The sequence below is a fragment of the Notolepis coatsorum genome (assembly GCF_963971535.1).
Source record: "Notolepis coatsorum genome assembly, chromosome: 1".
NCBI classification, from domain to species: Eukaryota; Metazoa; Chordata; class Actinopteri; order Aulopiformes; family Paralepididae; genus Notolepis; species Notolepis coatsorum.
In genome coordinates this window covers 6,660,920-6,677,033 of record NC_140165.1, presented here as the reverse complement: position 1 = coordinate 6,677,033, position 16,114 = coordinate 6,660,920, and the positions used below count along the sequence as shown (strand labels likewise).

The 16,114-nt window shown below is 44.6% G+C and overlaps 1 protein-coding gene across 1 annotated transcript in view; it reads right to left on the bottom strand.

Moving 5' to 3' along the window:
- LOC311242542 (NF-kappa-B inhibitor zeta-like) overlaps nt 1-11,717 on the bottom strand; it is a gene marked incomplete at both ends in the record, with an annotated part of 28,537 nt that extends 16,820 nt beyond the window's left edge. Inside the window, one exon of the mRNA XM_084331510.1 lies at nt 11,538-11,717. Coding sequence (XP_084187636.1) covers nt 11,538-11,717 — 180 coding nt within the window. The remainder of the gene's footprint in view (nt 1-11,537) is intronic.
- Between the last annotated feature and the right edge of the window lie 4,397 nt (nt 11,718-16,114).

Below are 16,114 nucleotides of genomic sequence, written 5' to 3'. Positions count from 1 at the left end.
TTGGTATAGGGGGTGAGGAGGTCTGCTAGGTAAGCAGGGGCTTTACCATTTAGAGGACCTTGAAGTCTATTCTAAAGCGCACCGGGAGCCAGTGGAGGGAGGCAAGTACAGGGGTGATGTGAGCTCTCTTCCGGGTACCTGTGAGCAGTCTAGCGGCAGCGTTTTGGGGGAGTTGTAGACGGGCTATGGTGGATTTATTTAGCCCCAGGTACAGGGAGTTACAGTAGTCTAAGCGTGAGGATATGAAGGCGTGGTAGGCGTGGTAGGGGGTTTTAGGGTCAAGGCTTCCAACTTTGAGGTCAAGGTTGTGTGTAAAGGTCGAGCAGTGGTAAATGGTGCATCTATATAACGGCTTTTATCCAAAGCGCTTTTGTGACATAGATCACTTCGACACACTGCACTGAGCGGGAATCGAACAGGGAACCTTCCAATTACCAGATGACCGCTCCGCTCTACCTCCTGAACCACTGTCACCCTCTGTGGCGGAAAGTAACTAAATATTTTTACTCAATAAGTACTGCACTTTCCCAGAGTGTTGTGGACAGCGACTCCTACAGGTCGGTTGGGTGACGCCTGTACAGCAGAGACAGGAAGTATCGGGGGCAGCGTGAGCCTCCCACGGCGCGTTACTCCTCGCCACTGAGAGTCCGCGCTGTCTGGTGAAAAGATGTGACAGGCTGCCTCCTCGTGTACCGTCCGGAGGGCAGGGGACACGTGATGCAAGGCTTCTATCCTCACTACAGCCGACCAGTGGGAGGCATAGTCTAGCAACGTTCAAGACAGGGGAGGGGAGAATTGAAGGGGAGAATTGGCTATACGAAATTGGGATGGGAGAAAAATAGAAAAATAAGGAGAAAAGTGGATTTTCTTTGAGGTCCTTGTCATTTCTACTCCTCTACATTTCAAAGGAAATGGTGTACTTTTTACTCCACTACATTTGTCTGAACACATCAGTAGTTACTTTGAAGCAAAATATTTTGTATAGAAAACATGGCAACAGTTGATGAAGATTATATGCTTTCAAAATGGAAGCCTGCCAACTTCAAAAGGAAGTTTAAGAGGCAGAATAGCCAGAATAACCACATACCACTTTAGCATAACATGTAGAGGTCAGTGAGGTCAGTCATGGAGTATCGAGCACTGTAATACACAAACAGCATGTATGTACAATGTGTACTTTTGATACTTAAGTGAATCTAATTATCCACTTTGACTACTTCTAGTACTATTTTATCTGGGTATTTCTACTTTTACTTAAGTAAAGGAACTGTGTACTTCTCCCACCACTGTGCTCAAGTCATTGTAGTTTAGTTTAAAGTAATGTCATTTACGGACAACCCATTTTGAACCCTCCAATGTTCTGTGTTTGCTGACATCCTAAAGATGGCAAAACCGCTCTTAAGCTTAATTTAATTAAAACGTCTAATTTAGCACAACATTTGCACAGAGCCCCATTTTTGGTAAACTTGTCACAAGCAATTGTACAGTATCCTGTGGCTCTGGCTGCAAGAGAAAGCCCTCTAATACCTGTCATGTACTTCTTCTTCCTACCAGGTGGGGGCAGCAGAATAACATAAAATAATGTCCACATTCAAAATCCGATAAGATAAGATATTCCTTCATTGATCCCCTTGGTATCATAGCAGCATGGGGGAGGGGGGAGGGGAGGTACAGGTATGGTCAGGGGTAATAGAAGAAAGACATAAAAAGTTCTCCAGCTGCTGGCAGCAGTCCATGCCCACGGTTGTGGAGCCTGATGGCCGCTGGCACGAAGGACTGTGGAGGGTTATAACTAAGTAGGCTACTAGTTACTTCTAGTTACTTCTCTCAGTATTAGTTACTTATAATAAAGCATTTGGCATACAAGACACAGTTAATCCCTAAAGTCATACTTCTAAACTTTGAGCCAGCCAACCTGAAAGAGGAAGCCTTCAAGCAACCATAACTGGACCTCCACCCTTCTGGTTCATATTCTAGACGAGGTTAATGCAGCAAAGAGGGAATGCATCTCTTCACACAGACCTGATGTTGATTGTCTAAGTCATATTTTGGCCAAATTGAGATATCTCCCTAACTCTACTCTCCTAACCGTGCTGCGTCACCATTCATTATTGCCTATATATATAACACAACCCCATTTTATTTAGGATTTCTTTTGGCGACGCCACACTTAATGCATCGCGTAATTTCAACGCGGAATTAAGGAATATCAAAATAAAAGCACACGTTGAACTTGATCGTGCATATTTATTAGAAAATGTAATTACAGCACTATGTGTCATCGATACACATTTATAAAACGAGGCATATTTAGCCAAAATATGTTGCCAGAACATAACAAATAAAAAGAATATATATTGATTGATTGATTGATTGAAAAGTTTATTAACAGATTGCAGAATGGGTACAGTACAGTACAGCTCAATACATACAATTGTTAAGGGGATGCAGACCAGAGAAAGACTTTCGTCTTGTTTACATCAGGGTCCCCCATTTTCAATTCATCATAACATATATGACATACATGACATACAGATAGACAGTACTGCTACATCTATACATTTATGACATATCAGATTTGCAAATACAGTACTGTTTGTGATACAAAAGTGTCCAGAAAAGGAGTGTATATACATTTGGCATAGAAACTGTACATTGGAGGAGGTTGGTTGGGTGGGGTGGGGTTGGGTGGGTTGGGTGAGGGCTGTACATTGGAGGTGGGGGGGGGGGGGGGGGTTGGGAAGGGGACACACACACATTTTACACTGTACATTGGAATATTGACAAAGCCTTACTTGGTCATTTACTGTACAACTAGGTTAGGACATTTGTAGGGGCCAGTTTCGAATTGCAGTCTCACGTAGGTGTTTTTTGAGAGTGTTTTTGAAGGTGGGTAGTGATTCACATTCCTTTACAGCTTTAAGTAGGGCGTTCCACATTGATGTGGCATAATTGCGAAACGTGTTTAGTCCCTTGTTTGAGCCGAATCTGGGTTTTACATGATTTGTGGAGCTCCCTCTGGTGTTGTGATCGTGGTATTCACTGACCTTTGGGAAGTATTTTGACATGTACATGGGTACCTTGGTCGCGTAGTGTATCTTGTAGACCAGGCCCATTGCAAGTTGCTGTACTCTGTCGTCTACTCTAAGCCATCCTAGGTTGTCAAAGTGGGCAGGGGTGAGGTGGGTTCTAGGAGTCAGGTCAAGTAGTAGTCTGACTAGCTTGTTTTGAGATGTTTGTAATTTGTTTTTTAGTGCCTTTGAGGTGCTTTGGTAGTGTTGTGAAGGGCCAGATTAAACCGAATATATATATTTGTTTATATATATATATTTAATTGTATTTGTATATTCTCTAATATTCCCTGATATCCCTTGTATATTCCTTGTACAATATGCATTGAATATCCATTCTAGCCTACTGAACATCCCATAATAGTCTCCATTCTACTATTGGTCGAGACCTTGGTGCCAGGCTGCCATACCCCTCAGACCCAGTTCAAACGTACCGCTCCACATGTACGAACAAGTCCTAGTTCCGCGTAGGAATCTGGCTACCGCACCACTAATGGGACTATTTGTTCATAGTGCGTATATATACTGCGCTACTAAAGTAGGACTTTCTTTTCAGTCCAGTTTCTTACCCTCCAATAGAGTCACAGACGTAAAGCCTCCCCGCGACGCCACGTGTGGGAGTAAGGCCAAGTTCGCCTACCATCGGTATTGAGACATCGTGTATATTAATATTTGAATAGTCATATTTGGCACTATATCGTCGAGTTGGACGTAGTCTATTAAGCTAATAATAGTCTGTTAATATATAGTGCTTCGCGCGGTGAGAATACTACCGTAGTCAGTACCCCATCGTTTCGGGCAGAGAACTGGCTGCTTACCCAGGGTGGTTGACCCCATGTGAAGCTGCACCCGAGGAGCCCCAGAGCCGACGAGCGAGTGGACCTGTATACCGGATTATTCTACCGACGACAGCCCGCCTTCCCAGGCACGGATTATGCTTTGTATACTTTGATTATTCCATGGATAAAGACCCCCGACACTGCCGTGTGTTGGAACCCCCCCCCCTGGAGAGGACGCAAGGTGAGGAGACGCTCTGCAAGACGAGGTCGCTTCACGTCTCTCCCCCGTGGACCGGAGAGAGCCGGCCCACAAAGAGTCCACCTGCTTTCATCTGTGGTCCAAGGATCGCCGGCGCATTGAACGGCACTACAGTGGGTTCACCTGGGATACCCTTGGCCGGACGAGGCAGCCGGATTCTACCCCCCCCCCCCTCCTACTCCTGTCGGCTTACAAGCGACCGGATTAACCCCCCCTTAGTGTATCTAGTATATAATCATTAAAGTATCATTGCTGTTATTCCTTAACTATTCCAGGTCGTATATTTACCACCTGCGCCATCAGAGATTGGACATTCTCTATTGATATACCGACGAATACTCTTTGCCATAAAAGTGCATACTATTTCAATTCATAAATGTAATTAAGTGATTACGTGCTTGCTCTACACACCATTGCTGTGTAGTAATAAACGCATACTTCGACTTCGTACATTTGTGTTGGATCCGTTTCATCTACGTGAGAGTGTTTATGATAATATATTTATGCCGTATACTGGGTGGCCGAATATTAAGTACAAAGGTAGTGGTAGTAAGTATCATATCTAGTAATACAGTCAGGGAATTGTATCCCTCAGTTACAGGTACCATGAGGTGCAAGCATAGTCGTAGTACCCTTGAATGAGTGCTCCTGCTAGAGTCTTCAGGGTATTCTTGTTTACCAGAGAGGAGATCCGGTACAAGAATCGCGTTCGTTGGTTGACTTTTTTTATTACATTGGATGCCATTTTGTCACAGGAAAGATTAGCCTCTAGGATGGAACCCAGGTAGGTAATTTCATCTTTCCTTGTGATAATATTGTCACCCACTGTAACCGAGAAGCCGTCGGTCTTGCTGAGTTTGTTATTTGAACCGAAGAGAATGGACTCTGTTTTGCCCATGTGTAATGATAGTTTGTTGTCGGCGAGCCATATGCAGATTTTGCCTAGTTCCGAGCTGAGGGCTTTTTCAACCTGTAACTTGTTCTTGTCAGAGACCAGCAGGGCTGAGTCGTCCGCAAACAGGAACAAGTTGCAGTCACAAGCTGACGACATGTCATTTGCATAAATTAGGAATAGTAGCGGTCCTAGTATGCTTCCTTGTGGAACACCACAGCTCACTGTGAGGGGGGGGGATAGGGTACCGTTTACTTCCACCATCTGTTCCCTCCCCTCCAGGTAGGATTGTATCCAGCTCACTGATAAACTATCAAAACCAATTGCTTTTAGCTTGTCAATCAGAATGGTGTGATTGACAGTGTCGAAGGCCTTTTGTAGGTCCAGCATGACCATGCCGCAGTATTTGCCCGCGTCCACCTCTTGTTTGATGTGGTCGTTCAAGTAGAGAAGGCATGTGTCAGTGGAGTGGGATGTTCTGAAGCCAGATTGGAATTCGTAGATTAGATTTTTTTCCGCGAGGTACTTTTCGATCTGTTCGTATACTATTTTTTCCATGACTTTCGAGATGGATGTAAGGATAGAAACAGGGCGGTAGTTACCCGGGTCTAATTTGCTGCCCTTTTTGTGCAGGGGTGTTACTCTCGCAATTTTGAAGTCCTTGGGGACGTGTCCCTGTTTTATGGAGAGGTTTATTATGTGTGTGATGACTGGGGTGATGGCTGCTGCTGAGTCTCTGAGGAATTTGGAGGGGATGTTGTCATGGCCAGTGGCCTTGTTTGGTTGGAGGGCGCTCAGTTTTTTGAGTACCTCATCTGTAGTTACTATATATAGTATATAGATTTCTGTCACCTATACCCACAAACCCACTTTGGGTCACGAGTCCCCGTAGTTTGAGTACCGCTGAGTTCGAGTTTGGGTCTGACTGGGAGGACCTGCCTCAGCGACTCCACGTCCCCAAAGAGCCGTACCACTGGGTCCCCCTCTTTCCTGCCCAGTTACCAGTTACTCTCAGGAGATTCAACGACTTAAGGCAGGGAAGCTGGTACTGAGAGTGACCCGCCACTACTACTTCTATTGGTTATTAAACCTATAGTTCTGTTGTGTCTTTTTATTCTTGCAAACTTAATTGTTCACACATCTGGTCGAACTTACTATTACAGTATAAATACAAAGTTGTTTTACGTGTTTGCTGAAAAAAATTATGTTATGGCTAATGATATTTAATATCATACTTCACTACTTTTACTTGTAGTATTTAGTACGCTTTATTTCTATTTAATTTTTTTGGCATTTAGCATTTTTAGATTTTATTATTTCAGTTATTTGATTTATATATATATTGCAACTATATTTATTGTAGGGCAAATATAACTGAGAGGGCACACATACCCTCATCTTGCACCTTGACCGTTTTACACTGCCCACTTGCCCATATGCGCATGTCCAGAGTTAATTATATTGTTTACACTGCCTATTTTTATTCTATTTTTATTTTTTACTTCTCCACTGTACTATCATTCTATGACCTGTATCATGTCTCCTACTACATGTACCCCCCCCTCCCCCATGCTCCTATGATGCCTGCATTTCCCCAAGGGGATCAATAAAGGAAATATCTTTTTTATTCTGGTCTGATGGGTAGGTTGGAGTTTATTAACTTATTATGCTGTGAATGTCTCCAGACCTCTCTTGGTAGAGCCTGAGGTGTGTCCAGCAGACAGTAGTAACCTCTCCTCTACACCCGCTGAAATACGATATTACAGATTCTACCTTTAAATAAACACGCCAACACGTTATGGGAAACGCACTTACCGTCTTCTCCAGAGTCAGTCCATAGACACCGGTTTCCTCTCTGTGCGCTTAGTAGAAAGCTACCCGATTGCAAGCTATAGCCATAGCTTAGCACAAATTAATGTAAGTGGATATGGATCAGCTAGCAGGAAAGGTAAGCACGTTGCCCCATAATGTTCCTTTAAAAACAGCGAGGAGGAGTAACAAACCTCAAGGTAAACCTGACTGAGAATGGAGACCGAGACGGTGGAACGATATACCACTCAGATTGCGAGGTACCAGCTCGCCACTAGTCTTTTCATATGGTGTGTGGTAGATAGTTAACGTTCCAGTACAAAGAAATGTGAAATACTGTAGTGAAACAAAGTGAACCTACAGTATAAGGGACAAAAGCACTACCAGTATCAGATTACAGAGTGAAGAATTGGTCCCACAAACGAGCGGTCTGAATGTAGCTCTGTAGGCGTGGATGCTTTACCTTTATTCAATGTCCCCCAGGAGGCCAAGCAAACAGAAGAAGGCGCGGTGTTAAAGCGGTGAGAACAGGTCTGTTAAGCAATGACAGAGACAGACAGATAGTGATATATATCATGGTTATTGACACCAGTGTGCTGTAGGTCATAATGTCCCAATAACTACACTGTAAAAACATGTTGTTACGAAGGATCAGATTAAACCGAGTATATATATTTATTTGTTGATATATATTGAATAGTATTTGTATATCGTTTGATATCCCTTGTATATTCCTTGTACATATACACGGAATATCCCTTTAGCCTACTATAGCCCATAATAGTTCATTCTCCTATTGGACAAAGGACCAGGCGCCAGGGGACCAGCCCCCGGAGTCAAGTTCAAAGTTACCGACAAGACATGTCTGTACTAGCCCCGGCCCTGCCCAGGGATACGGCGACAGAAATGAGAGTGGCACTATTTGTTCACCGTGCATATAAATATAGCGCAGGTGGATACAGAAGTTAGTTAACCTAGTTTGTTACCCACTAAGTGAAGCCTCACCCACGATACGACGTGCGGTGAAGTATGGCCTGTTTGGCCCCAGAATAGCATTGAGACCGCGTGCGAATTAATAACTGAATTGTCAGAGTTTGGCACTGTACCGTCGAGTGCGACGTATTTCTATTAAGTTAATAATAGTCTATTGTGTATGGTGCATCGTGCGGTTAGAGTTCTAAAGTGACCAGCATCTCCAACGCTTCCTCGTGTTAGCTAGATTCTTATCCAGGCTGGGCCGACCACATGGCGCTTTCATCCGAGGAGATCTAGGCGAGGACCGAATGGACATGTACACTGGATTACCTACCCGACGTCTGCATAGCCCTGTGCGGCTGGAATATATATTTGCTTTGGTACTGTGATTTGTGGAGCGGATAATCGCCGACGCCTGTGAGTGTTGGATTTACCCCCGAGAGGAGTCAAGGTCGAGTCGGCGCTCAGAGAGCCTGAGGCCGCCTAGCTTTCTTCACTGTGGAGCTACAGCCTACAAGAGAACCAAGCTGTATTCGTCTGCGGATCAAGAGTCTATCGCACTGTCTTCTGTACTCGAAGTCTCCCTAGATATCGTGGACCAGACGTTCTACTACCGACAGCTCTCCTACCCCCCCTGCCGGCTTACAACCGGGAGGACCCCTTCCAGTATATCCCGCTATATCATTAAGTGTACCATAGATATAATTCCCTAAGAGCCAGGTTGTATACTTGCCTCCTGCGTAACCAGAGAATGGACATTCAGTGTTGATTTGCCTACGAATACTCATTTGCCTTACAAGTGCAATCAAATGTAATATAAGTATCATATGTACCTTTTGCTCCATTAAATACTTGATTAATACCTTTGACTGGAACCGATTTCATTGTGGGAAGTGTTCATCATATTCATATATTGTGTACTGTATGGCCAGTAGTTAAAGTACATAAAGCGGTAGTGGTTTAATGATACCATACTTATCAATACAGTCAGGGAATTGTACCCCTCAGTTACACATGTTATTGTCTATATATTTTTAAAGGAACACGGCAACATTTTGGGAACTTAGCTTACCGTCTTCTCCAGAGAGAGACAAGAAGATCGATACCAATTTCCTCTCTGTGCGTTCAGTAGAAAGCTATCTGGCTGCACGTTAGCCTAGCTTAGCATCCATTGTCTCTGGAGAAGACGGTTAGCGCATGAACTTCCCACTACAGTCAGGACAGCTGAAACCCACCCAATTTGCCACTGTTGACTAAAAAGTTTCCTAAATCTTTTTTTTTTTTTTTACATTTTTACTAGTATGCACTTTGCTACTATGGAATCTACCTTGCCTATACTATTAGCTACTATGCTAATTATGTCTATACTACCATGCACTCAAGACTGTAACACTCAAGTTCAACACTGTTTGATGAACAATGTTACTGACCCTTAGCTGCCAGAGTTGTACTCTTCCTGCTGACTTGTTATACAGAACTTGTAAGTCGCTTTGGATAAGTGTGTCATTCTAAATTACTTAATGTAAATGATATCATGGTACATCTTTATGGTCCACCTACACAGTCATTGGGAATCATCAGGGCTGTCCCGGCTTACACCAATAGAAGAGAAAGGTGATTTGTGTGTGTGTGTGTGTGTGTGTGTGTGTGTGTGCGCGCGTGTGTGTGTGTGTGTGTGTGTGTGTGTGTGTGTGTGTGTGTGTGTGTGTGTGTGTGTGTGTGTGTGTGTGTGTGTGTGTGTGTGTGTGTGGGTGTGTGTGTGTGTGCAATGTACTAAGATGGGGGGAGTGGGGTCTTGGTTGGGCTATGTTCACTACCCTCTGCAGTGATTTCCGTTCCTTTACAGTGCAGTTGCCGTACCAGACTGAGATGCAGGTGGTGAGGATCAGGGGCGGGACTAGGGAGTGGCTACTTGGGCTCAAGCCCCGAATGTTTTCTGAAAAGCCCCGAATCTACTTAAAAAAAAAAATTAATCATTGTTACATGAAAATATATTTGCACCAGATTTAGCAGAAGCTAATTTCCATCTGTAGTCTATCCAGCTGCTTAACTGTATTTGAGTGAGTTAAGTCTTGGTGTTATGGTAGACTCAGACCTAAGCTTTAAATCACAATCAACAAGTTGACAAAAACATAATTCTTCCACCTTAGAAACATAGCTAAAGTACGGCCATTTATAAATCAAAAGGACGCTGAAAACCAGATCCGGCCTCCCCGAAAAAATACGATGATAACTATTTTATTGCAATGCACTATTGCATTATTTTATTCTATTTTACTAACTATTTTATTGCACTGCACTATTTTACTTTGTATCAGTGATAATCAAACCGTAAACAAAGACGCCTATTAACACTTTCAGTGCCAGATGGCGCTGTTTACTGTTACTGTTGAAAGGCCAGCGCCTTTTAACATGGGGATACGTGGCTGTGCCTGCAGGCCTAAAGCTATATTATATATTATAGCTATGGATCTAATAATATAGTCGATTGTCATTGAGTTTCTTCCGATCAAGATGCAAAAAAACAGATCATTTTTCCATCCATACATTTCCGTTTTATACCGTCGTGAATATGAGTGTAGTTTCAGGGTGGTCTGGTGTCATTTCCAAAATGCTTCGTAATGGTCGGCAACGTGTATTCTAGTAAACGCGTTATCGTTTCTTCCCTGGACTAGCTACTGTTCTCAAATAAAATGTAGATTATCGGTATTATGTTTCATCATGGATGCATGAAGGGGGGTGGGCGCCCCTCCGTGCTTTGATCGCAACCAACGGAACACGCCACACACACACACACGCGCCCCGATCAGCATGAAGGAATTTTGGATCAACGCAATATTATAGTCCTTACCTTGACCAGGATCTGTCCCGAAAAGAATATTCCAATTATCTGATCGCCATTCCAAGTACTGATGTCGATCAAGGTGCCAACGTAATCCAGCATTGAACATGAACCCGACCCTCGTTGATGCATGCGTTATAAGCGTTTGGCTTGACTGAGTAGTTAGCCCCCCCGCCCGCAGGCCGCAGCTCGGCCCAGACACCAGTTTCAAATTGAGTGCAATAGCGGCCACAAGGGGTTAGGTGGTGGTATTGGACTTTTGAGATCTCAGACCCATCCCCAGTGATAACACAGGCTGCCGGCATGTCTTTATGAATGGAAATATCAAATAAAAGAAACAACGATGAAAACCTGACTATACTCTGGTTTTCGGGGGTCCTGGCGCTCAATGTTCGGCGAGTTAACCCTAGATCTTAGATCCTAATATGAAAAACGATGTGATTTAATGTTCTATGTCTTACCTTGACTTTGTCTATTTTGCTGCTATCTATTTTATGCTTTATGTCTGCACTTTATGCATTGCTCTTGATCTGCCAATGTTGTGCTCATTTTATGCCTGTCTTTTTTTTAATGCTGTGAAGCACTTTGAGCTGCAATTCTTGTATGAAAGGTGCTATACAAATACAGTGTATTATTATTATTATTATTATTATTATTATTATTATTATTATTATTATTATTATTATTATTATTATTATTATTATTATTATTATTATTATTATTATTATTATTATTATTATTATTATTATTATTATTATTATTATTATTATTGTTTGCTTCATTAATTAAAGGGTGTGAATTTAAGTGTTCTCTAGTGCCTTTTGTCCGCTTTAAGGATCTCCTACAATCCTAAATCCGCCCCTGGTGAGGATGCTCTCAATCGTACAGCGATAAAAGTTCACTATAGCACGGGAGGGGGTATGTGGAGTTTGGCCAACTTCCTCAGGAAGAAGAGGCGCTTGTGGGCCTTTTTGACCGGGGTCGAGTTGTTGGTGGTCCAGGACAGGTCCTCAGAGATGTGGACTCCCAGGAATTTGAAACTACAGACCCGCTCAACCTCCCCTCCATTGATGTGGATGGGGCTGTGCATGCCTGTTTTATTTCTCCTGAAGTCCACCACTAGCTCCTTCGTTTTTTTGGTGTTGAGGGTTGATATTTGCACACCACTCAGCTAGATTCTGGACCTCTTCTCTGTACGCCGACTCGTCGTCGTTGCCGACAAGTCCCACCACGGTGGTGTCGTCTGCAAAAAACTTGACAATGGTGTTTGAGCCATGTGCCGGTTTGCAGTCGTGGGCAGGGGTGCAGTCGTGCACACACGCGGTTACACAGCGTGTTATTAGTAGTCACTCAGGGCAGAAGTGCGCGCAATGATAAGTACCCGGCCGTGCTTGATCTCCATTGTTATGCATAATAATCATCTGTTCTGTGCGCAACTGAGGGAACATGTATGCGCGTGCGCGGGAGCGCGCGTGCACGTGGCGTGTAACCAGTTCCCATATTACGACTGCACCACTGGTCGTGGGTGAAGAGGGAGTAGAGAAGATAGGGCTCAGCACGCGGCCCTGTGGTACACCAGTGTTCAGGATGAGAGTGGAGGACTTGAGGCTGTCCAGTCTGACATGCTGAGGTCTGTCGGTCAGGAAGTCCAGTATCCAGTTGTAGGGGGAGGGGTCGATGCCAAGGTTCGTGGAGCTTGGTGTTCAGCTTGGAGGGGATGATGGTGTTAAACGCCGAGCTGAACTCAACAAACGGACGTCGCACGTATACGTGTCCTTCTGGTCCAGATGGAAGAGCAGGAAGGCAGGGTGTAGTGCTGCGGAGGTGGCGTCGTCCGTACTCCTGTTCTGGCGGCAGGCAAACTGGTAGGGGTCTGCATGCTCTCCCTGCGTGTGGTCCCGCTTGGCCTTCGTTTTATGAGAAAATAGAGGTGGTTTTCCGCTTGACCTTCGACCCTGCGAGAGGCAAGTGGAGGCGCCTGAGAGTCCCTCTTTCGGTGATAGGGGACCTCACCCATCGCGGGACGCTTATCGCCGCCTGCCGCTTACGCGTTGCAGCGCGCGGCCAAGGCAGTAGGGGGCCTGCTCGGTCCTCCCTACATATCAATGTGTTGGAAGTTGAAGGCAGTGCTTCTGGTCCTCAGAGAGTTTATTACTCTGGAGAAGGACAGAGTCATCAGCGTATAATATAAACAGTCAGGTCCCGTCTCTCTACCAGGCGGCAGTGGAGCTCTGCGCAGCCTGAGGGCTCTCCACACATCTGGAATAGACCATGTGGAGGGTAGACTTATCGTCACGGGGGAAGGACTCGGACCTACATACATAACTCGTCGGGCTTAAGAGGTTAAATGACATTGAGACCACACAGGCGCGATGACATGAGTTTATTTGAGCAGAGCGAGTTAACATACAGTACAAGTTTTAAACTTCTTGTGAGTCCTTTATTTAACATTAAAAACGTAGAAAATAATCTAGAGTTGTAGAAAATAATATTTGTTGTCAATCGAAGCCTTGAAGAACCATATAAGTCGGTTTTGAGATGTTTTGGACAGACCATGTATTTGCAATTAGGAAGTTAATCTAAATCACTTGGTGTGTGAATGTGATATATCACAAGAAACGACTCAACCTCTACCGTCTTTAACTATGAGAGAACACAACACTACCTTTTGATGATGTTTGAAAACGTTGTTCCTTTGAAAACTTAAAACTGACTTATATGGTTCTTCATCTGAGGAACTCAATTGGTCTTCTTTGGCAATAATACAATGCCTGCTTTGCATCACATCAGTGTAGTTAAAAGGAGTTTCCAACATAGGTCCTACTATCATCATGCAAAGCAGTATGGCTTCATATAAAGCGGCATGGCTTCATATAAAGCGGCATGGCTTCATATACATTTTAAAATTTATTTGTAAAGCCCGCAATCACAATTTAATGTCCTCATGGGCTGGACAAGTCTTCTTTAAACAAGTCAAGAAGAAACATCATAATAAATCAAGAACAAAAAACCCATCATGAAATATAACAGGTTCATATAAAACAGTATGGCTTCATATAAAGCAGCATGGCTTCATACTGTATAAAGCAGCATGGCTTCATGGCGTTATGGCTTCATGGCATTATGGCTTCATATAAATCAGCATGGCTTATGGCATTATGGCTTATTGCAGTATGGCGTTATGGCTTTATGGCTTTATTCCATGAGGTTTTGCAGTACGTCTGGGATTTCCTTTTAATAATCTCGTTCAGTGGTCCTCTTTCCTTTTCTTGCTGTAAAAGAAAGAAAATCACAATTGCACCATGCCTCATAACAGATAACACCAGATAACAAGTGCATTGGGCTACTTATAAAATAGAAATACCATTTCTAAAAAGATATTGTTTATATAATAATACTTGTTTAATATATTAAAAAAATACATCAAATAAGGTTGGTATTGTCCAAATATAAATATGAATTAAATAATTGAGGGTGCTAAAGGGACACGCCAGTCGGACGAGAAGATAGATACCAATTTCCTCTCTGCCTAGCTTAGCACAAATTAATGGAAGCGGATACGGAAGGAACACGCCAACATTTTGGGAAATTAGCTTACCGTCTTCTCCTGAGAGAGACAAGAATATAGCCATTTATAGCAGAGGATAGCAGTTTTCCTCTCTGTGCGTTCAGTAGAAAGCCATCTGCACGTTAGCCTAGCTTAGCACAATGAATGGAAGCGGACAGTGTCGGGTTAGCCGCCCTAGGCATTGTCCAACTAACACCTCTCCCCCGAACGCTAACCGGCACTGTCCGCTTCCATTCATTGTGCTAAGCTAGGCTAACGTGCAGCTAATTTCCCCAAATGTCGCCGGGTTCCTTAAACAAGCGCCCGTGGTTTGATTTCTCCCCCCCGAGTGTTACCTTTCCCCCGACGCTTTGGAGGTCATGACCCAGAGTAGATACTCCTTGGCGGCCATGGAGTCTAAGACCTTGTTGACGTCGCTGGTGAAGCTCCCGTCTACGTGCCTCTTGCTGAGCGTGTCTCCTTCCTGCTTCCTGCTGAACGTGTCTCCTTCCTGCTTCCTGCTGAGAGTGTCTTCTTCCTGCTTCCTGTTGAGCGTGTCTCCTTCCTGCTTCCTGCTGAGCGTGTCTCCTTCCTGCTTCCTGTTGAGCGTGTCTCCTTCCTGCTTCCTGCTGAGCGTGTCTCCTTCCTGCTTCCTGTTGAGCGTGTCTCCTTCCTGCTTCCTGCTGAGCGTGTCTCCTTCCTGCTTCCTGCTGAACGTGTCTCCTTCCTGCTTCCTGCTGAGCGTGTCTCCTTCCTGCTTCCTGTTGAGCGTGTCTTCCTGCTTCCTGTTGAGCGTGTCTTCCTGCTTCCTGCTGAGCGTGTCTCCTTCCTGCTTCCTGCTGAGCGTGTCTCCTTCCTGCTTCCTGCTGAGCGTGTCTTCTTCCTGCTTCCTGTTGAGCGTGTCTTCCTGCTTCCTGTTGAGCGTGTCTTCTTCCTGCTTCCTGTTGAGCGTGTCTCCTTCCTGCTTCCTGTTGAGCGTGTCTTCCTGCTTCCTGTTGAGCGTGTCTTCCTGCTTCCTGCTGAGCGTGTCTCCTTCCTGCTTCCTGTTGAGCGTGTCTCCTTCCTGCTTCCTGCTCACTTCAGATCTGGACACGTGACACACAAGAATAAAAAAACTGCGTCATAAAAACGGCATCACCCTCATAATATAGTAGTAGTTTGGCAACGATTTGTGTTGGATCCCACAGTGTGTGTTTGACTCTACTCTAAACTAATATTCAACACCATCTTCTTGTGTTTGGTGTCTATATATAAGTATCTCTTGTAGAGTGAAAAACACACCGTAATCATGATCGAGCGGCGGTGGCGGTCGGCTGTGTGATTGTTAAAAAAAAGCCTGTCGCCACAAAGCAGCACCAATAAGCCACTATCATTAGTTTACCGTGGCGGCCTCCTCCTCCGACACCCATGAACAGATTCTGTTGCTGCGATTGGTTCATCAGGATCACCGGTTCATTGTTTTTGATAGTGCGTGCGTGCGTGTGTGTGTGTGTGTGTGTGTGTGTGTGTAGGTGTGTAGGTGTGTAGGTGTGTAGGTGTGTAGGTGTGTGTGTGTGTGTATGTGTGTGTGTGTGTGTGTGTGTGTGCGTGCGTGCGTGCGTGCGTCCGTGCGTGTGTGTAGGTGCGTGCGTGCGTTCGTGTGTGTAGGTGTGTAGGTGCGTCCGTCCGTGCGTGCGTGCGTGCGTGCGTGCGTGCGTGTGTGTGTAGGTGTGTAGGTGTGTGTGTGTGTGTGTGCGTGCGTCCGTGCGTGCGTGTGTGCGTGCGTGTGTGTGTGGGTGTGCGTATGTCTGTGAAAATCACCATCATAATCATAATCATCGTGCATCCGGTCCAGCGTAACAATCAACACAAATGACAATATTCCAGCACGGGGGCAAACATATCAATAAACGCAGTGCAAAGTTTCAGGTGATTTATTTCTTTTTGGCACGATCACATGG